The sequence below is a fragment of the Mesoplodon mirus genome (assembly GCF_964341445.2).
Source record: "Mesoplodon mirus genome assembly, chromosome: 3".
NCBI lineage: Eukaryota > Metazoa > Chordata > Mammalia > Artiodactyla > Ziphiidae > Mesoplodon > Mesoplodon mirus.
In genome coordinates, this window is record NC_138978.1 from 19,589,583 (window position 1) to 19,616,449 (window position 26,867).

At 53.1% G+C, this 26,867-nt stretch overlaps 1 protein-coding gene across 2 annotated transcripts in view; it reads right to left on the reverse strand.

The window, feature by feature from the left end:
* ECE1 (endothelin converting enzyme 1) overlaps positions 1-26,867 on the reverse strand; it is a 114,782-nt gene that overhangs the window by 19,650 nt on the left and 68,265 nt on the right. For both annotated transcript variants that reach the window (XM_082615634.1, XM_082615635.1), the window contains exons 4-9: positions 22,053-22,265; positions 11,331-11,452; positions 9,255-9,401; positions 8,061-8,126; positions 6,736-6,927; positions 856-998 (exon numbers count right to left, since the gene is read on the reverse strand). In XM_082615634.1, the coding sequence (XP_082471760.1) occupies positions 856-998; positions 6,736-6,927; positions 8,061-8,126; positions 9,255-9,401; positions 11,331-11,452; positions 22,053-22,265 (883 nt within the window). The remainder of the gene's footprint in view (positions 1-855; positions 999-6,735; positions 6,928-8,060; positions 8,127-9,254; positions 9,402-11,330; positions 11,453-22,052; positions 22,266-26,867) is intronic.

Below are 26,867 nucleotides of genomic sequence, written 5' to 3' on the forward strand. Positions count from 1 at the left end.
GGTTCAATCCCTGGTTGGGGAACTAAGATTCCACATGCTGGGGGGCAACCAAGCCTGCACGCTCTAGAGCCTGCACACCACAACTAGAGAGCCCGTGTGCCGCAACTAAGACCTGACGCAGCCAAATAAATAAATAAATAATTAATTTTAAAAAATTATTTATTATTTTTGGCTGCATTGGGTCTTCATTGCTGTGCGTGGGCTTTCTCTAGTTGCGGCGAGCGGGGGCTACTCTTCATTGTGGGGCACAGGCTTCTCATTGTGGTGGCTTCTCTTGTTGAGGAGCACAGGCTCTAGGCGGGTGGGCTTCAAGAGTTGTGGCACACGGGCTCAGTGGTTGTGGCTCGTGGGCTCTAGTGCGCAGGCTCAGTAGTTGTGGCGCACAGGCCTAGTTGCTCTGTGGCATGTGGTATCTTCCCGGACAAGGGCTCAAACCCACGTCCCCCTCCACTGGCAGGCGGACTCCTAACCACTGTGCCACCAGGGAAGCCTACTAAATAAATATTTTTAAAAAATCATAAATATTAACTGAATTATTACCTAACATTTACTGGGTCCCATTCAGTGTCAGGCACTGTGTTAAAATACTTCACACAGATTATTTCACTCAGTTCTCTGTATTTGTATCCCTATTTTATGGATGAGGAAAATGAACCCAAAAAAGGGAAAGAAACATGCCCAAGGCTACCAAGCTGGCGGGCGGAGGAGCCTGGGTACCCTGCAGCCTCTCATAGAAGCCAGCCCAGGGCCCATGTTCCTAGTCAGTGTGGCCCCCGTCCTGGCTGAGGAGAGGGGCCATGTGTGACCAAGAGGCTGCCCACGAGAGGCCCATCCCAGGCGGCCGGGTGCCCTTACCATTTGTCTGTGATGTTGATGAGGGTGGAGACCTGGCTCAGGTACTCTTTGTCATAGACGACTATAGGCTCGGATTCGTTGATCTCCACGGGGTAGAAGATGGTGTTGAGGAAGGGCAACCAGTTGATGGCGGGCGCCAAGGCCTGGAAGGGAAGCAGACAGCGTGACTCTGGCTGGGCTGCTTCTCCTTAGAGCCCAGGACTCTAGGTCGTTCTTCTGAAGAAGGCGCCATCGAGCCCTCACCGTGAACAAAGCAAAGAGCTGGGCGCTGGCTGACGGTGCACTGGGCAGATGTCAAACCCAGGCTGGCTGACTGTTGTCAGAGACGCTGTACATAGAACTGTAAGGCACCAAACACCAAACTGTAACTTGAAATGGAATAAGAGGAGACACAGTGACAGCAGCGGCAGCCACTGTTGGTCAAGCCCCTCCAGTGCCAGGTGCCACCATCAGTGACACACATCTTCTCTCAGTTGGACCTCATGACAAGCCTAGGTGGTAGGTACCATTATCCCCATTTTACTGATGAAGAAACTGAGCCTCAGAGGCGTCTGTAATGGATGTGTGTAGAATCTGGAGCCAACTGCCTGGGTTCATACGCTTACTAGCTGTGTGACCTGGAGTAGGTGGATGAGCCCCTCTGTGCCTCGGGATCTCATCTGAAAAGTGAGGCTCATCATCATCATAAAACCCACCCCACAGGGTTAGTGTGAGAATTAAACAAGTAATCCTGTCTGTTCTACTCAACATGTGGTCCTGTAACATCAACTAGATTCTATATGATCAGTCTTCTGTATGATTGGTAACTACAAGAATAACAGCAGTAGAATGTAAGGAATTCTCTGGTCCACAGCAGGTCTTTCTCAGGCATGGGATCTGGAAAAGCAAGCATAGGATGATAACCTCAGGAAGAGGTTATCAGAGAGGAAAAGCCCACAGCTCAGCCGATGCCCACACAGGAAGCCAGTCAGCTCTATTTTAAGATAATTTAAAAGGAGCACCTGCACACAACCCTCCCCACAGAGGCACATGACACTTTGCATAACTCTCAGCTCCCAGAGGGCTGCACTTGCCCTTGGCCCGCCTAACGGCAGCCCCACTGCATAGAGCTCCCATCTGTCTATCTTCGGGGTCTCCGTGTCCACAGTCAGGAGTTCCATTTCCCACCAGGCAGCCTCCAGCCATGCAAGCTATTTCTCAAGGTTCCAATTACTGTCTTGTGAGTGTTTTGATGACCAAGTGGCACAACTTTAAAAAAAATTATGGTAACATAAAATTTACCATCTTAGCCATGTTTAAATGTACAGTTCAGTGGCATTAAGTATAATATATTCACGTTGTGCAACCATCACCACCATCCATCCACAGATTTCATCTTGCAAAACTGAAACTCTGAATCTATTAAACAATAACTCCCCCATCCCCCTCCCTCAGCCCTAGACAACCACCATTCTACTTTTTGTCTGTGAACCTGACTACTCTATGTACCTCATCTAAGTGGGACCATGCAGTCTATTTGTCCTTGTGTGACTGGCTTATTTAACTTAGCATAATGTCCTCAAGTTACACAACCTTTGAATGGACTGCTCTAGTTCTATTTTCCCCATATGTTCTGTTGTTTTTAGTTCTTTTCAGTCCTGTAGTTTTACAGGATGTAAGGTTTTTCAGGACTGCATATACTGTGTTACAGCAAAAATGCCTGTAATGTCAATGGTATCTGGCATTTAGCAAGCAATCAATGTTAGCTATTATAATCATTGATTAGCTATTGTAATCATTGCTCAAAGCCTCCCAAGAGTGGTCCTGGGACTGATTCCAAATTCTGTTCTTTGTTCCCTTGAAAACGGGCAAAATGTGAGACAAATAAAGGAAGTGAGAGATGCCTTATAAATGGCCTTCATACAGGAAGATCAATTAAGAACGTAAAATCAATCTGTGACATCGATGAATCTATAACCTGCTGGTAAATACTTATAATGTCCTCAGTGACAGAGGCAGCCATAAAAACCTCCCACTTGACAGTCTCTCTGGTTTTAAAGTGCAGCTCAGCTGCTGGGGAACAAGGACCTCAAAGGTCCCATGGGCAGTGGTGTGCTGGTAAACATTTAACAACTGCCTCTCAGTGATGGTGGATAATTTGCATTCCCACCATGACCTATTGCAAACTACCCACAGAGTTGGGAAGAGCTGTGCCCAGTGGGCCCCAGTACATCCCCATCTGCCTGGCACCAAGATGAGCTGGGAAGAGCCCTGTTTTGGAGAAGACCTAGATTGGGGTCCCCACCATGAACCAGCTCTGGACCTCAAGTCACTTTGCAGCCTTTCTCTCAAATGGAGACAAAAATCCCTGCCAAGGGGCTTCCCTGGTGGCGCAGTGGTTGAGAGTCCACCTGCCAATGCAGGGGATACGGGTTCGAGCCCTGGGCTGGGAGGATCCCACATGCCGTGGAGCAACTGGGCCCGTGAGCCACAACTACTGAGCCTGCGCGTCTGGAGCCTGTGCTCCGCAACGAGAGGCCGCGACAGTGAGAGGCTCGCACACCGCGATAAAGAGTGGCCCCCGCTCGCTGCAACTGGAGAAAGCCCTCGCGCAGAAACGAAGACCCAACACAGCCAAAAAATAAATAAATAAATAAATAAAGCTGACGCAGCCACAGATAAAATAAAAATAAATTAAAAAAAAAATCCCTGCCAAGGGTGGGCTACTCTGTGCCTCTCGGGACAGCTTATACAATAAATCGAGCTTCTTTTTTCCCCTAGCTTGTCCATTCCTCCTTCTCTTCCTGGCAGGAGCTCCTTAAGCAGGTGACCTCTGGGGCTCTCCATCAAATTTCTGTGGCTGCAAAACTTGAAGGTGTCCAGGTGAGATGGTCAAACAGGGCTCAACACTTAGAGCCACCTGACAGTATGACCTGCTGGCAAAGCCCCCTGGGAAAATGGCCAAGTTTACAAAATGTCGCTGTTTATACAATTAACAAGAGCTTCATAAGCTGCAGGTGATTGGAACTCTCTGATCAGGGTACAGATACAGCTGATGATAAATCCCTGTATACTTAACACAAGCCTGTTCCTTTTGGGAGAGCAGGTGCTCTGTGCAGGTAAATTCCCACAACTCTGAAACAGGATGTGTTGAATACCAGGATTTTCACATTTTCAATCTTTACTGATTTAGTGAACACCTAACTTAAACCCAAGTGCCTGGGTCCATCTCCATGGAGACAGCTGTTTTAACCAACCAGGACATTCCACTTGTGACTCAAAGCCTTTGGGGCACACAGATGAGCTCTATTTTCCACACCCGCAGCCAGAGAGCACTGCTGGTCACCAAGCACCCAGCTCAAGTAGGCTTGCAAAGTGGGAGAGGAAAGAGGATGCTCCCAGGCTCTATCTCAGCTGAAGAATTTAGATCAGAGGATGGGGCTCATTCCCAATCAACTTTTGGTGTGGAAGGTCCTAGAAAGGAACAGGAAGGTCCTCAAGCCCCTAGAGAAGCAACAGAAGGATGTTTGATTCATGCGTCTGAATTCAGACTCTGCTGCTGGGGGCTTGCCTGGAACCGCCGTGTATTCCTAGAACCACACTGTGAAAGGCTGGGGCGCCTTTCCCTGAGCCTCCTGGTGTCTGGGAAGAAAACCAAATTTCCAGATACCAGGGAACAAAAAGACATTCTCTGTCCAAGGGTGGAATGAATCAAACTGGTTTAGGGCTGGCGACGTGGGCTGTCATCACCGATGACACAGAAATGATACTAAGATCGATTACTGTAATATGTTCGAATTGCATGTCAGTTTACAAGATGAGATCTCATCCTTTGCCTTATCTCACCGTCATGCAACCCCATGGGCAGGGCAGGCCGATTCTCATCCAGGACACCAGGCTTCAGGGGTCCAGGACTTCTTTAAACGCTAGACATAATTTTTTAATACATAACCATGCCCATTTCTTCTGGGAGACGCGCCACCGTTTTCAACCTGTCCTCAAAGAATTCTGTGACTTAAAGTTAAGACCCACTGCCCCTTATGAGGGCAGGGGCTGTCCCTAATTTGTCTCTGTGTTCTGCAACGGAGCAGGTGTAAATGAGCAAGCAAAGCCCATTTTACAAGGAAGGAAACCAAGGCTCAAAGAGGGGGTTATGTAACTTGTCCAAGGCTCACGGTGGGGCTGGGCCAGAGCAGTCTTCTGACTCCAAGCCCAGGACTCACACAACTCCAGGCTGCTGCCTCTGCTAAAATCCTCCCCACCCTGGGAACTCTGTAGCTGGGAGGGAGGAAAAGCCTTTCCTTGCTTGCTTGGAAGAAAAGAGCAAAAGCAATGGTGAAAAGACATCTGGGGGCAGAGCCTGGAAGCCACGCTGGGGCATATGTGCCCAGGGCTACTGTGCTTTCTCGGCCAGTCTTGGGCTGTCAGTTGCCTTTGTGGCCACTGCACGGGGGAGAGGGACTGCTGGAGCCCTTCTGGGCTGAGAACTGGGCAGCTGGAGCAAATCAAATCATGATGCACAAACAGCATCTCCCTCGACTTCCTGGCCTCGGAGCGGAAAAACAGTGCCAGATGGTGCCCAGCACAGGCTGCTGACCTCCATAACAATCCACTCGGCACCACTTCCTCTGATGCCAGCTTCTCTGGGGACCTAAAGGGCAGCTGGCACCCAGAAGGAGGCCAGGCTCTCTTGCCCTCATCCCCAGCCTTTGTGTGGGCTGCACCTCTGCCTGGGACACTCAGTCAGCCCGGCTCTCGCTCACTTATTCATTAGACTCACCCTCCCTGACTTAGCTCTGCCCCTGGCCCCAGTGCCCTGCTTCTTTTGCCCAAAGCACTCGGCAATGAGACTGAGCTTGTTTCCTCGCTGGTGTCCCTTACTCGCCCGGAAGCACGTCAAGAGCAAGGCCCCAAGGTAGCCCCATAGACACCTGTTGGAGGGAGGGATGGAGAGAGAAAAAGGGGTAGGGACCTAGGTGTTCTTCCCTAAAGCGCAGAAATGAGCCAAACTCTAAAGGATGGGCAGGACTCGGCCGGGCAGAGGAAGAGTGAAGCCTCAACACAGGTGGCCTGGACATCCTTCCGAGCAGGGAAGCACGGCCTAGCCGAGCATTCCTGGGCGATGGCAGGAAACAGGAAGATTGACTAAGGCCATTCTGCTGATTCCTCTGCGACCCCAGAGCCTGGGGGAAGGCTGGACACCAATATGCCATGAACTGGAAAGAAGGAACTGGCAGGCAATCAACTCACTACCTGCAAGTCCCAAGCAGCCACCAGGGGGCAGGCTTTGGTAGAGGCTGACCTACAGAAGAGACATGGACTTCTCAGATGGGTACACCCAGGGCAGAGAGTGTCACAGTTCTGACCCTGACCCTGTAACAGCTCCAGGAGGTCACCAGGGGTCGTGGTCAAAAGCAGAGCTCCAGTGAGCCAAGCCTGAGTCCAGGTCCCAGATGCCCTGCCACTTAGGAGCCTAGAGGCCTTGAGCACATCACCTAACCTCCTGGCTAGGAAAAGGGAGGTGACATCAGAACCCAACCTTCACGTTTATTGGCTGTGCACCAGGCTTGATGTACTTGAGCTTCAGAGACTGGAAATGCCCAGTCAATGTGAGCCAATATTATCACGACCACAGGGTCTCCCCAGGTAGCTGCGGTTGCAGAAAAGCAGCCTGGCGTAGGGCAAGAGACTGGCTTTGGCTGGTCTCTGGCTGTGTGGCCTTCAGCAGGCAACTCTAATTCTCTAAGCCTCAGTTCCGTCTGTGAATTGGGGACAACAACCATCCCTGCTTCACGGGGTTGTTCTGAGGGTCTGGTGAAGGGGGGGTAAACACCCCAGTCCAGTGCCCTCCATCCTGAATCCTGTGCTGCCTCGGCCTCCGCGTCAGCAGGGCTCAGCTACCTGCAGTTCGGCCGCTGTCACTTTGTGGTAGAGGAGCTCCTCGTCCCGGCGCTTCTCCTGGGGGATGGTGATGTTGGCCAGCGCTGTCTCAAAGTCCAGGATCTGCTGCATCTGGGGCCGGATGGTGTCCTCGTCCCCTCCGCCCAGCAGCTTTCCCAGCTGGACCATGTAGTTCAGGTATCCCGTCAGCACCTGTGGGACCCAGCACCCCCCATCCGTCAGTGGCTGCTACCCACTGCCCACTGGACAAGGGGGGCAGGGCGGGGCAGGCCAGCTGCAGCCCCGCGCAGGGAGCCAGGGGGCTGGGGGGTTTCACCCAGGACACCCACTAGAAACCAGCTTCAAGAAAGGTTTTGGCAGTGCATCCCTTCACTGGTTCCCCATGGCCCTCAGGATAAAGCCCACAAAGGTCCCCAGGTGGGTTGGTCCCTGCTGTCGCAGCCCATCCTCCCTCCTGGACGCTCACCCCATGGAAGCCACCAAGAGGGCCATTGCATTGCTCAGTTCTTGGAACGCACTTCTGATCCACCCTGCGCTACCAGGCCCCCAGATTTGAATTAGGTCTCCAGGTTACTTTCTCAGCTCACCCTTCCCTTCTCACAATTTATCAAAATGCCTCTAATCGGGTGGTTAGTTACTTAACATCTGCCTCCCCTCCCAGACTCGAAGCCCCATGGGGCAGGGACCAAGCTGGTCTTATTCACCACTATCTCCCTAGCATCAGGCACTTGGTAGGCACTTGCTCAATACAAGTGGGTGGAATCATGAATGGACAGTCAACGAACCTCAGGCCAGGTCTCCCTGGGACATCACGGGAGGCAGCCGGGGGAGGGAAAGGTGTGGGCTTTGGAGTTAGCGGATCTGGAGAATCTCAGCCTCACCACTGAAGACTAGCTGTGTGACCTTGATAAGGTCACTTAGCATCTCTGAGCCTTATTTTCTCTGTAACAGGCCAGGTAAAAATAATGCCCATGTGACACATAAGGCGAATGAAGTTCAGAGATGTTCAGTACCTGCAGGGTTACTGGGAAGGCCAGAGGTGATGTGTATGTAAGGCGGTGGGCGTTATCACTGCCTCGCTCTAGAATGGGGACAAATGACGCCTGTCCCTTGTGCCCACGGTGCCTGAATATGGAAGAGCCTTACTCTAGAATGGGGACAAATGATACCCCTCCCCTGCCAGGGACTGCCAGGTAAGGGACACCTCTATATTCCTCTAGCTTCAAAGACCCGCAGAGGTGTGTACACTGAGGGAACACCGAGGGGGACGAACCATGGAGAGAGGTGGTCTAGGCGGGAGCCACTCTCTGAAGAGGCACACCTACCTTCTCATTCTCAGTTTTGTTCAGGTAATAATCCCTCGAGGGTAAGCCCAGGCCAGACTGGTCCACCTGAAGAGAAAGGCGGGGGTGAGAAGGGATCTCCCGTTGCGCACGCACACCTGCGCACACACGCCTGCACGCAGTCTCCGCAGGCATGTGGCAATGGAGGAGCAGCTCAGGCCCTGGCAGGAGCACAAGCTGGTAGCCGAGGCCACCCCTGGGATGGGCCCCCCAACGAGGGGACAGACACATGTCGGGCTACATTCCTTCCCACACATGTGGTCAGCCGCGGGGATTTGGGGCCCTTCTGAAGGTCAGACAGAACCACCCTCCTCTTTAAACTCCTTCTAGGCTCGGCGGAGCACTTATGCTTCATTAAACACTTCCCAAGGTGGTAAGCAGTCCAGGGCCACTCACGGCTGTGTCACCTTGGTCAAGTTGCCAAACCTTTCTGATCCTCAGGTTCTTTACCTGGAAAATAGGGGAACTATCTAACCCACAGAGCTGGAATGAGGATTCAAGGAGAGAGTGCCAGTGAGGGCCTTGTTGGGTGCTGGGCAGGTAGGGAGGGTCAGTCCCTGATAGCTCCTATCAGAGCCTTGGGCCACACCTTGACATACCTAGAGTAGGTATTGCTATAGTTCATTTGACTGATAAGGAAATTGCATCTCAGAGAGGTTGAGGCACTTGCCCATGGTTACGCAGTGAGTTAGTGGCAGAGGTGGGTGGGAACTTAGCCTTCAGGACCCCCAACCCGGGTTTCTCGCTTCTGCCTCTGAGGGTGAGCAGACCAGGGCTGGGGTCCCCTGGGTGTGCTGATACTCAGTCTGGGGCAGGCTCTGGCAGGAAGAGGTGGACTCAAAGCTATTCCGAGCAGAGCCACAAAGGCCAGAGACTGAGCTGGGGTGACCGGGAGGTGACTCCAGCTGTGCCCAGGACTTGACGTCACTCCTGGGACCCACAGTAACCAATCAGAACCCCAAAGATTCACCTGTGCTGCAATGACCCCAACCTACCCAAGGAAAGCAAGCCTGCCCTTTCACAACTTTCCTGCAAAAATCTCACAGTTGGGAGCCTCCAGAAATAACCAAGCTCAGAAACCAGAAGCCTGTTGCCCAAGGGCAGGTCTGCTTGCTAAACTCAAAACAGGCCCTGAGGTCAGGCCCGGCCCTCTCCCCCGGCCTCCAGGCCCCTCACCTGGATCACATTGCTGCTGGAGTTCTTAGAGTCGGCGCTGACATAGACGGAGAAGAAGGGCGAGGTGCGGTAGTGGGACGTCACCACCTGCAGCGTGCCCTGGAAGTTGTCCTTGTCCCAGGGCCCTGTGATGTTCCAGCCCCCGAGCTGTGGGGAGGGAGGGGGGCCGGGGAGGGGATGAGACAGGGTCGGGGGAGACCTGGTGTGGATTCTGACTCTGCGGCTGACTTGCTCTGTGACCCTCTGCAGTCCTCTGATCTCTCTGAGCCTCAGGAGTAAATGAAAAGGCTGGTCTGTCTTCCTTCTTTTTTTCTTTCTCTCTCTCTTCCTTCCTCCCTCCCTCCCTCCCCCTCCCTCCCTTCCTCCTTCCCTCCCCCCTCCCCTCCCCTCCCTTCCTTCCTCCCTGTCTCTCTCTCTTCCTCCCTCCCTCCCTCCTTTCCCTCCTTCCTTCCTCTCTCTCTCTCTTCTTCCCTCCATCCCTCCTTTCCCTCCTTCCTCTCTCTCTCTCTCTCTTTCTTCTGGCCGTGCCATGCTGTGCAGCTTGTGGGATCTTAGTTCTCTGACCAGGGATTGAACCCACGCCCCCTGCAGTGGAAGCGCAGAGTCCCAACCACTGGACCGCCAGGGAAGTCCCTGGTCTGTCTTCATGAGGGGTTTCTGACCAGTCATGAAAACATATGGTGGCTGCTCCCTAGGTAGCTGGGGATGGGGATAGGAAGAATTTTCCTGCACTCTGTTCACTTTTGCGTACTCAATCACATGAATGTAATTCCTATTAAAGTAGAAATTCAATTGTGCCTATAAAAAAAGGGTCCTTATTCTTTAAAAGGTTGGTGAGTTAAGGTCTACCAGAGTTTCTCTTCGAGGTGGGATGCTTTTCATCTCCTCAGTCTTCCCTGGTTGGGCACGTGCTGGCATGTGGGGCCTGTGCCAGCGGGGAGGGCCTGTCCCGTCCCAGATGCCCACAGCTCCCCACCCTGCTGCAGTGTCTCCCCTGAGCCCACCTAGGAGGCGGGCCTCTGGGGAGCAGCAGTTCTCCTGAAAACACCCACGGCTACCCTTCTGTGTGCACTGGGCAGTGTGGCCAGCCTTGGGTGCCCCCCCCGACCCCCAAGTCCATCCAAGGCTGACTGGAAGGTGCCCAGGAAGAAGAAGACTCATTCTGCTCAGGGTGACGGGGGGCCCGGGTCAGCGTGGCCCTCCTCACGGGGAGGGCTCTGCTTCTGATCCCAGACTTTCTGTTGGTCCTTCCAGAACACAACCCTCCTCACATACAAACATGCCCCCTGAGGAAATGGAAGCAGCAACGTAGAGAAACATCTTCCCTGTAAATAGGGCCCTTGTCCCACTCACAACATGCCCAGAGGCACATACATGTGACAGACAGCCCCACACAAATACATACAGACATTCCCAACTACACAGAAATGTGTACGCACACACACACATACACACTCAGACAACCTGACACACGCCAGCAGACAGACAGACTCCATGATCCAGCTGGTCGAGGTGGCTGGAGGTGTGAGGTGGCTGGGCCCTGGTGGCAGCTGAGAGCTGGGGCAGAAGCCAGGGGCACAGGCTGGTGGCAGGGGCAGGAGGAGATGGGGGCAGGTGGCAGGGGCAGGAGATGGGGGGCAGGGGGCAGGGGCAGGAGATGGGGGGCAGGGGGCAGGAGGAGATGGGGGCAGGGGGCAGGGTCAGGAGATGGGGGGCAGGGGGCAGGGGCAGGAGATGGGGGCAGGGGGCAGGAGGAGATGGGGGCAGGGGGCAGGGGCAGGAGATGGGGGCAGGTGGCAGGGGCAGGAGATGGGGGCAGGGGGCAGGGGCAGGAGGAGATGGGGGCAGGTGGCAGGGGCAGGAGATGGGGGGCAGGGGGCAGGGGCAGGAGGAGATGGGGGCAGGTGGCAGGGGCAGGAGATGGGGGGCAGGGGGCAGGGGCAGGAGGAGATGGGGGCAGGTGGCAGGGGCAGGAGATGGGGGGCAGGGGGCAGGGGCAGGAGGAGATGGGGGGCAGGGGCAGGAGGAGATGGGGGAAAGGGGCAGGGGCAGGAGGAGATGGGGGCAGGGGTTCACCTTCTCGATCAGCTCCATCAGGGGTTTGGCCTTGAGCTCCTCAATCCTGCTTTCGTTCATACATGCACGGTAGTATACCTGGGCCTTCCTTTCTGCCTCACTCACACTGGCCGTGGAGTTTTCTGGAACGACAAGGGAAAGCAGTTTCCAACACACCCCCATTTGCACACTGGGTGGCCCTGGGCGAGTCCCTCTTGGAGCCTGGGTGTTCTCAGCTGTGACAAGAGCTGGGCCTTGGGCCTGTCAGTGCAGGTGGGGAGCCGCCACGGTGGGCATCTGACAGCCGTGCGCAGACTGGAGGGCTCCGCATTCACTGAGCACAGCTAAGGAGAGGAGACTGTGCTTCTCCCCCTCTGTTGGATGGGTTCTCAGACGTGTCCCTGACCTGGCAGCAGGGGCCACCCAACGGGAGGACAGTCTGCTTTCCCTGCTGGCTAGCGTGTGACCCAGACACCCCCGCCCGGTGCGTGGGACAGACACCTGTCTGTTTTTTTTTCCAGATCCCAGAGAACCCTTCTTGTGCTAAAGACAGGGCTTGGGTGGAAGCTTTAAGGCCTCGTTCATTACAAACTGACTCTCCGCTTCTTCCTCAGAGGGGCCGGCCATGTTCATCAGACAGAGCTGACTCAGAGGCCCTTTGCCATGTCCCTTCCCATCCCCCACAAGCAGCATCTCAGTCCCTGACACCGGGACACCCGGGAGCCTCTGTCCCTTCTCCTTGTCCTTGGTGCCCTGGCCGGGATGCCACCTGCTGAGGCCACGCTCCTGCACGGGCACAAGTGGGGGCAGTGTCCCGTCTGCAGCCAGGGCACAGAGGATCTGCCTTTCTCTCAGAGCCCTGCTCCAGACCCCCAGCCCGCTGGGCCCCTGGTTCCCTCCGCTCCCGCCCGCCTTGGGGCACTCCTCACTGCTCTGGCCACTGTTCCTCATTTCGTTCTCATCCCTCCTGGACCCCGAAACCCCTTCCTTTGCTTCCTTTTCCGGCAGAGCTTTACCCGTTCATTCACTAAGTGGGCACTAGCTGCTCGCTCTCTGTTAGGCTCTGTACCAGCTTTGGGGACACAAAAGACAACGTCCCTGTCTCCATGGAGCTTCCTTTCCAGTGTGAGGACACAAGTAACACACAAGTAAACACATGAAGAAAAAGCTCCCCCTGGCCTCCTGCATAGGATACTGTCAAACCCCACTCAGCCTTCAAGGCCCCTCAGAGGCCATCTTGCCTATGAAGCTTCTCCTGAGAGGTTCATTCACGAAGGGCCTCAACACTGAGCACCTACTGGGTGCCAGGCACTGGGCTGGCCACTAGGTTTTATGGACACGAGTAAGACCCGCTCCTGCCTCCAGGGAGCTCATGGTCAGATGGTGACACATACATGCAAAGATATGACCTCAAGACAAGACAGTGCTTTGACTAACGCAAATGGTTCTGGAACCCAGAGAAAAGTCACGCCCTTTGGTGGAGTGGGGTGTTTCTCCAGAGGATGTTCTACGATTTGAGCTGGTTCTGAAAGATGAAAAGTTACCCACCAGGTAGAAATGAGGGGAAAGGGTACTGGGTTTGGGGGCAGTGGACAGTATGAGGAAAAGCAAGGAAGCATAACAGGGCACGGGAGAAAATCAATGTTCGGTGTAGCCTGTTTCAGGAGGGCTGGAGTCACTTCCTGACCAGCCGAATTAGCTTTCCCATCAGCCCCTCATCTCCCGAGAGCTCCTGTGCCCCCCAGTTCTTACCATGAACAGCATCACGGGTGTCAATGGTCAGAGAGCAGCAGCCCCCGTCTTGCTGCAGTCAGGGTGACAGCCCTCAACAGGGGATGGGACAAGCCTGGGGCTAGTTGAAGGGAGATACAGAGACAGAGGTCCAGGGGCCTGCGTGCCGAGGGTCTGTGGAGGGCACACACAGCCCTGGAGACCACAGGCAGCCACTGCTGAGCCCTGGAAACACCCAAGTGTCCTCCTGGAGCATGAGAAGAGCCTTCTGGAGGGGGAGCGCAGACGTGGGGAGAGCTGAACTTCGCCCTGCTTCTCAGACTCAGGAAGCACAACATGAGGGAAAGCAAAACCCCTCCCAGGGGCCTCGTTTCTGTGACAACACCCGCCCCCCAGCAGCTAGGCTTTCTTTCTTTCCTTCCTTCCTTCCTTTTCCTTCTTTCTTTTTCTTTCTTTCTTTCCTTTTTCTTTCTTTCTCTCTCTCTCTCTTTCCCTCCCTCCCTCCCTCTCTCCCTCTCTCTCTCTCTCTCCCTCCCTCCCTCCCTCTCTCTCTCTCTCTCTTTCTTTCTTTTCCACATCTTTATTGGAGTATAATCGCTTTACGATGGTGTGTTAGTTTCTGCTGTATAACAAAGTGAATCAGCTATATCACCTAGGCTTTTGAAGAATCATCACTGCTCACCAGGCTCCAGAAGCAGCATCTGACTCTGGCCATGACCCTGAAGTGCCAGGCCAGTGTCAGGGGAGGCGTGTTCTGTGTGCTCTGGCCCACGAAAGGGCCTGGCATCTCCCTCCTCCATGGCCCCAAGGCCACCAAGATAAGAGGCCCAAAGAAAGACTCCCAAGGAACAGCCCGGCTGTGTTGATTACAGAGAGTTCCAGGTGGAACCCCCGTTTCCCGACACCTGTACACCAGCCCCATATGACCGCTGAGAGGAGGGGGAATGCATCGCCTCCCTCTCTCCTTCACTGTCAAGGTCAAACTTCCTTCCTCTCAGCTCCACACCCTGGCTGTTACCTCCGCTTGTTTTCCCACAGATGTTTAGTCAGTTCTGCAGGTTTGGAGGCTGCCGGGCTGGGTGTGGGGAGGCAGCAGGCACCGCGGCCACGGGTCTGCCCGCACGGGGCCAGCCTGGCGGCCAGGCGGACAGCAGTGCGAGCATCGCAAGGCATCTGATTACACGTGGGGTGACTGCTATAAGGACAAAGTCCAGGGGGCCTGGAGAGGATGGCAGGGGGAGGCCTGGGAACTCCCTGCCGGAGCCCTGGGGATGAAGGATGACTTGCATGTGGAGTGGCAGTGCGGGCTGTGCTGGGGCTGCCTCGCTCACTAGTCCACGTCCTAGTCGCCCCTGTTCCCCCAGCACCGGCGGGCACACGGCGGCCCTCAGCGACGCTTGATGAAAGAACAGAGCTCAGGATCTGCTTCTGATGAGGAAGGACGCCCTATCTGGGGGATGAGAGGGTGATGAGCCCGGTACCGCTGGAGGCTTGCACGGGGCGGAAGTGAGGCAGGCAGGGCAGGAAGAGACAGGAGTGGGAGCCCCACCAGGGGTTAGCATGTGTCCTCCCCCTCGTTCACCCCAGCTTCTCACGCTGACGCTGGCTGGGGCAGGAGCCCCAGGAGCAGGTAAAGCTCCTCCACTGCCCCACCGCCGCCCTCTGGCTCCTGTGCCCATCGGGACAACCCATGGCACATTCTCCACCCCCTCTCCTTCCTCTTCACTCACAGGGCACCTACTACCTGGCAGGCTCCTTGGGGGACAGGAGCCGAAGCAAGATGGCCAGTTAAGAGGCCGCTGCAACAGACCAGGTGAGCGATAGAGTGATGGTGGGGGGCTTGGGCCAGGGTGACAGCACAGAAGGGGTGAGAAGCAGGGGGAACGTGAGAGAAACAGGGGTCAAGATGTTGCCAGGCTTCCTCGGCCTGAGCAAGAGGGTGCTAAGATGCAGAAACTGGGGATGGAGGTAGGCTCGGGGACTGGAATAAGCAGTTCGGTTTTAGATATTTTAAGTTTGAGATGTCTATTAAACATCCAAGTGGAACCCTGGGGGTAGTTTATAGAGCTGTTGTCTTGAATACTTTCAGTTCAAATAGGCACTGGAGTATACACATTCCTTCAAATTGCCTAGAAGGCCCTACAGCATGCATTCTCAACTGGGGCAATATTGCTCCTAAAGGCGGGGAGAGAATTAGTTCTTGGATGGCAGAAACATCTTACTCTTTTTTTTTTTGGCCGCACTGCACCGCATGCACGATCTTAGTTCCCCGACCAGGGATTGAACCCATGCCCTCTGCAGTGGAAGTGTGGGGTCTTAACCACTGGACCGCCAGGGAAGTCCCCAGAAACATCTTATTCTTTTTATGCATACATACAGTACAGAAACAAGCATACAGTATATCCGTGGTATTAAAACTTTAGGGAGGAAGCAGTCATTCAAAAAGGTTGAGAGACACTGTCCTGGATGACCTGGGCCCTGCCACCTCCTGGCTGCCAGCTCTGGCCTGTCTTCTGCTCCTCCCCTCTCGATTCCATGCTCCTACCCCAGGGCCACCGTGCTCACTGTTCCTCCTGCCGGCCACACTCTTCCCCTCCCAGCCTTGTGGTCTGTTCTCTCCCTTAATTCAAGCTTCTGCTCAAATGTCCCCTTCTCTGCAGGCCGGCCCATCCTTCCGGATCACCGTGGCTACCATGACCTCTCCCTTCTCTGGCCCTGCATCCTACTTGATTTTTTCAAGGCCCTAACTGTTCACAACCATGGTATCTATTAACTCATTTATTTGTTTATTGTCTGTCTCCCCTGTGAGAATGTAAGTTCCACACACAAAAAAGACTGTTATTCCTCACAGGATCCTAGGCACCTAGGGATGCTGGCCCACAGTTAGTGGACAGTATGTAACTGTTGAGAGAATGAATGAAGGCGTGTCTGGGCGTGCCACAGAGAAAGGCATCCATCACTTCAGCCTGAGGGAGGAGGCTGGGTGTCAGGGTGAAGTCAGGCACAGTTAATTTTCTCCTGAGGAAAAGCTTGGTTTCCTTTAAGACACCCCCGACCGTGCTTACTTTTCAGAGTAGGGAGCAACCTAGGAGGAATGGACAGGGTGGGATCCAGGACCCAGCAGGGGGCCACATTTTTGAGACGGTGGCACTTCCAGGGCCCCAGTGGTCTGGAAACAATTTGGCAGCCCAGGACCAGATGACAGGACTCCCAACTGCCTGGGTACTTCCTTTTAGGGACCCCAAATTCCAGAAACTTCCTCAGTCACTTCCCCAAAGTCCCAGAGAGGAAAGATAGCATACGATTTAATCGGCCCGCTTCTTCCTCTGGGAGTTTTGATTGGAACACCACTTCCCACATCAGTCCTGGGGAGGAAACAAACGCTCCGGCAGCTGGGAGGCTACAGAGCTGGGGGCTCCTGGGATTCTGTGGCACTGCCACCGCGCCCCCCCTACCCGTGCTGCAGCCAGACCGGCTGGCCAGGAGCCTGTGGGGCCCCAACTCCACATCAGGGCAGGACCAGCGTTTGTTTTAGATAAAACCACAGACACGATTCTGACAGTCACAGGCCTCAGGAGCCCCATCCGGTGAGGGTCAGAGGGGGAGCTGATCAGGCAGTGCCTTTTTCTGTAGAAGAACAAAAATCATGATAAGATCATTCCCATTTACTGGTGACTACTGCCCGTTAGGCTGTGTGCTGGGATCTTTTCATCACCACACTGACACCCTGAGGTGGATAGGCTCACTCCGTTTCATACAGAAGGAAAACGAGGTCCAGGGAGACGAAGGAACTCGCCTATGGAGGCAGAGTTAATGGGCGGCACGCCGGAATTTGAACCCACGCTTTTTTTTTTTTTTTTTTTTTTTTTTCGGTACGCGGGTCTCTCACTGTTGTGGCCTCTCCCGTTGCGGAGCACAGGCTCCGGACGCGCAGGCTAAGTGGCCGTGGCTCACGGGCCCAGGCGCTCCGTGGCATGTGGGGTCTTCCCAGACCGGGGCACGAACCCGCGTCCCCTGCAGCGGCAGGCGGACTCTCAACCACTGTGCCACCACGGAAGCCCTGAACCCACGCATTTTTAAGCCTCCCGGAGAAAACGAGCTACTTCCTCTGTGTGTGGGTATGGCTGCATGTGTGTATCTTGTCACAGCCGTTTCCACCAGTGGGTGCAATTTATAGGCAAGAAGCTGGGTAACCGGTCCAAGGTCACACCAGTGAGTGGCTGAGGCCAGAGCAAAGGCCTAAGCTCTCTCTGCTTCCCTTTCCTCTTCTGCAGGTTGGCTTGGAAAACCAGAGGTAGATCTGAAGCAGTCCAGCCACCCCTAAGAAGCCCTGGATACCCACTCCCATCCTTGGATCAATTTATCAGTCAGTCCATCTCACCACTCCCCAAGCATGAAAGAAAAAGAAAGGCCTGCTTCTGCAGGCGTGATATTGGATAGAAAGCATTTCAGATGCAGAGCTTGTCTGTAGAATTTCCAATGTGTTCAGGAAGATGAAACTACATTAGACAGTAAATATTGGAAAAACAGATCAAAATGAAAATAGAAGAGATGTCACAGGGTGCCATGATTAACTGCCAAGTCACTGACATGGACAAATTTAATGCTACTGGAATGATTCTATTTGTATTTCTCAGGGAGACTGGTGTCAGGAGGAGAAGAAAGGGAAACCACTAACTTTTTCTTTATGGAATCTGTGTTACTTGAATTGTTACAACAAGCAAGCATCAATTTTTTTTTGCATGATTAATCTTAGAATATAAAATGTAGTAAATATGACAAGTATACAAAATATAACTGTAGCTCAAGCCCGGAGAGGCCCTTGGGTATCCACAGAAGGCACAACGGGAGAAGCAGGTTTGACAAAAGTCTTGAAGGACTGGGAGGTATTCCAGATGGCAGAACAGTCTGTGCTAAAAGCACAAGCTGGAAAGCCTAAGGCAAGGCCCAGCCTAAGGGGTGACGGGTCAAGCTGTATCTTTCCTCTGATGAAGTGAGGACACTCTTGTCTCCCCAAAGCCTACGAAGACAGCCCAAGTTGGCAGCTTGGGTGGACGGCAGAGTGTCTTTTGGGAGAGGCATCTGTGTCTCATGCAGCTGAGGTCACCCCCCTCCAGCCAGCAGGCAGCCAGAACACGCCACGGTGGCACTTGGCCCAGTTCAACCCACCTGCTACAGATCTGCCTGGATTTCCTCTGAGGGCGTCAGAGTAAATTCACTGTTCACAGAAAGAAGTGGCTTGCCCAAGGTCACACTGCAAGCTGATGGTAATAGCTGTCCTGCCTGGCCAGCTGACACAGTCCTTACTGGCCTCTGAATTGTCCTTCTTCTCCTAGAGAAGCCGCTCCCCAGGCCAGCCTGGACAGCAGGGGCCTCTTGTGTGCTCCAATCCCCGCCAGCTCCAGCTCCCTCCTGAGGCCTGCTGGCTGACCCCTTTGTCTTAGGGGCGCTGAAACCAGCCTGGTCTTAAGCCCAAGAATGCACTGGCCCACACTCCTGCATATTTTGGTCACCCACTCACCTACTTCCTGCCTCTTCGGGAGTTTCCAGGTACCAGAGTCCCAGGTATCAAGGCCCATAAGTGAGGCGCCGTATCCAGACCGGTTTCCGGGAGTGAGCCCGGGGAGAGGGGATGCCAGGATATGCCTTGTGGGGAAGCTCTCGGTCACTACGACATGAGGTGACCCCAACTACTGTGTTCATCAGGACTCGGACAGGTCTCGCCTGGCCTGGAGAACAATATCAAGCAGCCTTGGGGGAAAGGAGGTTGGCAAACCATACTCGTGGGCTGCTCTGTGACTTCTGTGCGCACAGCAGAATCAGTAAAGAAAGAATACAGGTCTGAGGCCTCACAGGTCTGGGACTGAATTCCAGCTCCATCATTTCCTAGGAAATATGTTTCCTTTGTATTTGTGAGTCTCATCTGTAAAATGGGCATATACTCCATGGCGTGAATAAAATAATACAAGTAAACAACCCAGCACGGTCATGGATACACCCTATCCCTCCTTTCCTGATAAGAGGCTCTATCAGTGCTTCTATGAGAAATAAAATAAGCAATAATTACTCTTTCTTCAACCACCCAATTAATCCTTAGAACACACCTGCCAATGCTTGGAGTTAGTTCCCACTTCATAGGTGAAGGGCTGAGGCAGGCTGAGCAGCCTCTCTGTAGTCACACAGCTTGTAGGGAGATGTCTGGGCTGGAGCTCATCCACCACCACCGAGAAGGGCAGTCCTACTCTGCCGAGCACCTACTGGGTGCCAGACTCTGTGCTAAGCACTCTGACCCATCACAGTGAGACAATACCCAGAGTAACCTTGAGTGTTAGATGGCACCATTATTCCCATTTCACAGATAGTGAAACTAAGTTGTAGAGAAGCTGGGTCACTCGTCCAAGGCCACATGTGATAAGCTAGCATGCTAGGGCTCGCTCCTGATACCACCGGGCCCCGGCCCCGGGGGTCAGGGTTCTGGCTGCTCCGTGCCTGGCTCAGTGCACTCCCCCACCCCTACCTTGACCCTCAGGGACAGGGGGGATGTAAGGCCAGAGCCCAGGACTGCTGCCAGTGGGGTAGGGGAGGGGGATGCGCTCGGTCCTGGCCTAGACCCAAGGTCTTCCTGATAAGACCCAAGATCCTCCTAGAACCAGCAGGATCAGGACCCATGGGGGTCCTACACAAGGGGCAGTTCTGGACCTGACTGGGGAGTTAGAGGGCCCGTCCGCCTTTCTCCCCCATCCCCTCTGGGTGCTAACTCCTTCCCCTGGCTGGAGTCCCTCTTCATCCTGGACTGGCAGGGTGTCCTTGGCAAGCTTAACTTTTCTCAGGTTCCTCATCCATAAAATGGGAACCACAGTTCCTAAGTCCCAGGGTAGCTGTGAGGATTAAGGAGGCAGTGGATATGATGAGCCTGGTACAGAGCACGGCACATAGCAGACACTCAGCAAATGCCAGCCTCTTTCCTTCTTTCCTTCAGACTCTCAGAGCCCCGTGCTTCCTGAAGGCTCTCCCCAACAAGATGGGCAGGGAGCCGTACTGCCCCTGGCACCTGGTGGAGGTGGTGTGGGACAGGGAAAGGACACGTGACCAGGAGTCAGGCAGTCCCAGCTCTGCCATCTGCTAGCGTGTCTTGAGGAGCTCTCTGGACTTCAGTTTCCTCGTCTATCAAGCGAGGTGAGCAACAGTTTCCTAGCTCCTACCCTACAGGGTCACATAGGGTGATATCTACAAAAGAGCTCTGTAAACTGAAAAGTACTGGGCAAAGGTCAAGGGTAAATAACAATAGTAAAACCAACACAGACAGCAGCCACCACAATACACCTGGCCCAGGTAAAGCGCTTTAAAGATATTTTCCCATTTAATTTTCCAAACCTGGAGGAGGCATGGTTCCCATTGTACTGATGAGACAAGAGCCCAGAGAGGTTATGTAACTGACCCAAGGTCACACAGTAAGTGGCAGAACCAGGACTTGAACGCAGGTCCTGGTGACTGAAGCAGAGGCACTAGCCCATCTCGTTATCCTATCTGGACTGTTCTCCTGCTTTGGTTGATGGTCCCTGCGCAGTCCCTGGCTGTGTCTTTAGGTACTGGGGAAGGGACATCCCTGAGTTCCGGTCTGGCTACCACAGACATATTTGCCTTTAGTTCTGAAATAAAAGGCTGGGTCCCCTTGCAAGGGCACTCGGTAGCATAAAGCACACAGGGGGCTTTGCTGCTCCTGACATACGGGGTTCCCTCAGCCCGGCCTTCACACACCACCGGGCTCTGTCCCTCAGGGAGACAAGCAGGGGGCTGCCAGGGGGCGCTGCCCAGCAGCTGCTGGGGGCCAAGAAGTGGTGGGTGGGCTTCACCCTGCGGCAGCCATGCCCCCTGGGGCTGAGGTGGGGAAAACAAGCAAAGGTCTCCTTAACCTAGTTTGCTTATTTCCACTTTCGTCTTAAAGACACAGTTGCCTGAAATTCATAATCATCAAATTAGACTCTTTTCTTATCTCGTGGGAAGGTTTCTGTCCCTTTGGGAAGATCTGCCCCCTTTTAGGTATCTTCTTCAATTTACCTACTTTTGAGTATCAATATGCTTTTTTTTTTTTTTAAACTGAATAAGTATTTGTCAAATCTAAGTTCTGTCATTGATGGATTAATTGACTGGCTTTTCATGATCTAGCCTCTCCCAGCATTTAGGGTCCCAGGACGGGGCAGGGGTCAGCAGGAGACAGGTATGGTGAAAGTCTCGGCCCTGAAGGGTTTAAGTCGGGACCTCTAGAAGTTACAGCACAGGGTGTTTTGATTCCACATGGAGAAGCACCCAACGGGCAGATGTTAATTCAACGGACATTAACTAAAGATACAACTTCAAACAAGACCAACATGGGGTTCTAACCTGAGGATGAAACAACCAACAACAAGGTCAACTAGAGGTGCTGAAGGCCTAACAAGGTATAAAGAGAAGAACTTTGGTTAGATGGCTTATCACACAAGCTCGATTACCATGAGGCCAAGGAAGACTTCTGCCTACAATGAATAACTCTCAGATAAAACCGTTATTGGAACTTTGATCAGCTCACAACCTTAAAATCTGATCTAGTGCACTCAGCGTTCATTCCTTTTGCTCATAACTTGCAAAACTCACAGTCAGTACTAGTCAAAAACCTAAGGAACAGCTTAAAGCCAGAAGAGCAATGACCACAGCTACCAGTTCTTGTGCACCTACTACATGCCACACATACCACATTAATGCTTCACACATGTGCTCACTAGTTCTCGAACCTCTGCAGTTTGGGTATTATTAATCCTGTTCTCACAGATGAAGAAAGTAAGGCTCAGAGATGAGTAACTTGCTCAGGATCACGCACCCAACGATGGGGCAGACATTTAACCCAGTCTCACCTACTCCACAGCCCTTCGTCTCCCCATCCTGCCAAGCTCTTCCTTCAACCGGGCCTGGCCAGGTAGGTCCAGCGGACAGCCGTCCTCTGCAGCCCGTCCACTGGTCCCGCTGCTGGGTGCTTACCGAGGAGGTGCTTGATGATGGCTTGGTTGTGTTCCCAGAGGTTGCTGAAGGTCCCCCAGCGTGAGTGGCCATCAGGCACGGGGTTGGCTTTGATCCAGCCGCCACAGGCATAGGTGAAGAAGTCCTGGCAGGGGTCCACCGTAGGGTCCATGGAGCTCCAGATGGAGCTGGTCACCGAGATGCAGGCCTCACTTAGGCACACCGAGGGGGTTCCTGGCAGGGGTCAAGGACAAGAGGCCAGTGAAGGGAAGGCAGGGAAGAGGCTATGGGAATATAGTGCAGGTGGCCTGGGGCACTGGGGTGCCATGCCCCACCCCAGCCCTGACCAAACAGATTTTGAACTGGACAGTCACTAGACCACTACGGAGAAAAGATTTCAGATTTACCATCTCCTGATGTGTAAAACAGACTTCTGTCTAGCTGCCTAAAATCCTTTCTACAGCTTTAAAAATTACCCTGAACCAAGGTGCTTCTTTTAATCAGTCCTTCCTTCCACAATATTCATTGATTTTTAAATTATTCCCTGATGTTCAACAAATTTATTTGCTCATTCATGCATTCATTTATTCAACAAAATAATTACTGAGTATCTTCCAGGTTCTTTGCAGAATGTGTGTGTGTGTGTGTGGTGTGTGTGTGTGGTGTGTGATGTGTGTGTGGTGTGTGTGTGTGGTATGTGTGGTGTGTGTGTGGTGTGTGTGTGGTGTGTGATGTGTGTGTGGTGTGTGTGTGGTGTGTGTGTGTGTGGTGTGTGGTGTGTGTGTGTGTGTGTGTGTGTGGTGTGTGTGTGGTATGTGTGGTGTGTGTGGTGTGTGTGTGTGTGTGGTATGTGTGGTGTGTGTGTGGTATGTATGGTGTGTGTGTGGTATGTGAGGTGTGTGTGTGGTATGTGTGGTGTGTGGTGCGTGTGTGTGGTGTGTCACGTGTGTGGTGTGTATCACGTGTGTGTGGTGTGTGTGTATGGTGTGTGTGTGTGGTGTGTGTGTGGTGTGTGTGTGGTATGTGTGGTGTGTGGTGTGTGGTGCGTGTGTGTGTGGTGTGTGTCACGTGTGTGTGGTGTGTATGGTGTATGGTGTGTGTGTGTGGTGTGTGTGTGGTGTGTGTATGGTGTGTGTGTGTGTGTGGTGTGTGTGTGGTGGGGGGGATATAAAAGGCATAGTCCTTTCCTCCAAGAGTTAATAATTTAGTTGGAGATACACACATTATACAAGAAAAGTAAAAAGACAACAGTAGGAGAAATGTCTGTCATTTATTCTACCAACATAGACCGAGGATATTCAGTCCATGCCAAATGGGTGATGCAGACAATACGGTGCTGCCAGGACTCAGGAAGAAGGAAAGAGTCTTAGGGATAGAAGCAACTATGAAAAATCATTCCCACTGAGTACAAGGCAGCAGAGTTATCTCACTGAATCTTCAAAAAAATAAAAATGAAACAACCCTAAGAGATCACTTTGCTTAAGGCCATCTTTACATATGAGGAAACTGGGGCACAGAGAGACTAAGTACCCTGCTCAGTGGCCACTGGGGTTTGAACCCCAGCCTCTCTCTGCTATGCCTGCTATGGGCCTGGAAGGGAGCCCTCCCGGTAAGGACTGGCCCAGGAGGCAGGGCAGCCCCATCTGTCAGGCGCTGCCATGAGGAGGGATAGGAGCTGGCACAGGTGGGCAGTGTGCAGGGCTGCCACATCCTCCAAGTGCCCCCAAAACACAGTGAGCAGAGGAACCAGCTTCCTTTGAGCCGGTTCTCCCAGGACATGGGGCAGAGGCAAGAGGAGGGGGCCGTTGGTCGGTGGGCTCAAGCAAAGGAGGCAAACGGTGGGCAGCCTTAGCCGTGGCCCAGCCCCAGGTGACGAGATGAAGCTGACTGCAGGAGATGGAGGCTTGTGACTAAGCACACAGGCCCAGCCGCACCGCCTGTTGACCCAAGCTGACCGGCAACGAGGGACCGTTTCCTGATACGGGGGCGACACCCCCATTGTGGGATGAGGACGCCGAAGCTCTGAGCAAGTGAACGGAACAAGGTCACTCTGTGGTGTGGGAGCGCCCAGGCTGACCCCACTCCAGGCTGCTTTGGCAACACCAAGGCCGGGGTTTTCCCCCTTTCCCTCACCACCCCTTGGCCAGTGATGCCCGGGGCTGCTGCAGCCCTTCTGGCGCGTTCAGTTCCCTACTGCACAGGGAGGAAAGCAGTAGGGCAGGCGTCAGGGGCTGTTTCTTAGACCTGGGTTCAAATCCCAGCTTTCTGCTTCTGGCCTCGCGCAAGGGGCCTCGTCTCTCTGAGGGTCGGTTTCTCCATCTGGAGATGAGGAAGAACAGTAGAACCAGTTTCATGGTGATGATGATCTCATGGCTGGGCGGGGGGCTCAGCTCCCTGGAGTCTTAGGGTCCAGTGTTCCCAGGCCAATCCTCAGAGACCAGAAGAGAATGCATGGGCTGGCAGGGTGGTCTTCCTCTCACTCGGAGACACAATGCCAGCTGGGGCTGGGCAGCCTGTGTGCTTATTAACATCTGATGACAAACCCAAAGTCCTGAAAGCTGACAAAGGGCTCAGAGCAGTCGCACAACCGCACAAAAATCAGGGTGACTCTATGTCGAGGTAATTACTTGTTTTGAGATGACCGTACAACAATGAAAGATTATTGGGCCCTTAGGCATAGAAATAGAGAAAGGAAATGGTAGGGGACATGGCAGCATTTAAAATATCTCTAAATGAGATCTTTGAGTCGCATGCCCCACTTCCCGACTAAGGGAATGTACCAGAATCTTTGGGGGCAGGGGGTGGGGGGAAAGAATTTCTGTGTAGTTTGAAAGAGCCTATTCACTATTATGATATAACTTCATATTTGGAAAAGGAAAAGAATACCTATTGTTTTTATACAACAAACTGCAGGAAGTAAAGCTTGACAAATACTTGGCTGGTGGGAAAACCCAGAAGCCCGCTGTTAAGAGGGTGACCCTCAGGGAGCAAGACACATCAGAATGTGTGTGTGTGTGTGTGTGTGTGTGTGAGAGAGAGAGAGAGAGAGAGAGAGAGAGAGAGAGAGAGAGAGAGAGAGAGAGAGAGAGAGAGAGAGGTATTTGTAGTTATCATAGAGGGACTTGGTTTTAAAACAAAACAAGAAGCCAGCCCCCAGGAATCAGTCTGAGAGGCTTGAGTTCTTCACTAAGCACCTAATCTGCTAGGCACACTGCAAGGTACCCAGGTGGTACTTAAGCAATAATCACTTGATTATTTAACTATGACTGGTTTGTAGATGCTTTACCAACTATCCTTGGCCTAGCAGGTGTTTAATGTACATTTGATTAATTAATTCATGGTTTCCAGGCCCCCCTAATCTCCTGTCAACACCTTCAAAACTCAGCTCAGGCTCCCTCTCCTCGGGGAAAACTTCCCAGACCCTCATCCTTCTCTGGGCCCCTTGGCTGCCTGGGTGTCCGCTATCTGAGCACAGACCATGCTATGTCATGGCCGTCTCCTTGTCTACATCCCCCACTAGAATATGAGCCTGAGGGTAGAGCCAGCATCTTACTTGCATTTATAGTTCCTTTGCCCAGCATTGAACTTGGCACCTAGCAGCTGTCCAATACATGTTTGTTGAATGAATGAATGGCTGAGTGAATAAAAGAGCTTTGTCCAGCCCTTGGTCACCACCTGTGGATGCAGAAAATATTCCTTCTCTTTAGGACGTGCATGATCCGTGGAGCAGGTCCCAGATCTAGCTCACAGACACTCGTCTGGATGGTGCCTGGCCTCGATACTAAGTAAGACACTTCAGAATATTTTCCAGAGAATTTATCGTTTGTTTTGCTGCCACTGCTTGCAAAGCATCTGTAAGTTTCTGGAAAGGATGGTGCAGCAGGAAGGTGGATAAATATGTATTTAAGTGCCCAGACATAACTTAAAGGTGAGTCTTTCAGAATCACCAGAATTTGCATTGACTGATGTTTGCACAGATGTGGCTGATGCCAGCCAGCACCTGCTGCTGCTGGGTAATGAGGTTATTGTCAATATCTGGGGAGGCCACTGCTTTCCCAGGCCCAGGCAGCCAATAAAGACACATGAATTGGCTCAAGGGTCACCGGATCCCCAGCCCAGCTCCACCCTGGGGGAAGAACTCCCCTCACCCAGGTCCAGCCTCGGGAAAACCCTTCTGCAGCCCCGAGGTGGAATGAACAGACAGAAGCAGGATTCCTCTCTGTGGGCCCCACCTGGCAATGACAGAAGTGTTTGGGGCCCAATCACTAGAAGCCAGGTCTTGGGGGCTCCCTTCTGGTTCCTGATGGAGAACCAGCCTGGGAACTCCTAGGGGCAATCTCAGGGCAATACTGCCTGCTGGAATCTAGCCTGCTCCCCATTCACAGGGCCAAGAGCTGGGCAGACGAGGCTGGCTAGGGCCTGTACTTCCCGGCAGGGTGTTCTGAACTAAACCTGATTTAGGATGAAGCAAGATGGTGACTGTAGCAGGGCTTCCCTGGTGGTCCAGTGGTTAAGGCTCCACGCTTCCAATGCAGTGGGTGCGTGTTCGATCCCTGGTCGGGGAACTAAGATCCCACATGCCTTGTGGTGTGGCAGCTGCAGGACTAGGGTGATCAGTAGAGAAAGGCTATTCCCACTTAGTCCTCCTTCTTGCTCTTTGTTCATTCAATCATTTACTTATTCATTTTGCAAAGTATCTGCACATCTATGGCATGCAGGCACTATGCTAAGCACATATGGTTAAGAAATCATTAATTAATTAATCAGATATGCATTAATCACCTGCTGTGCTAGGCGCATTTGGTAAAAATCTACAAATCATTAAACAGTCAGTTA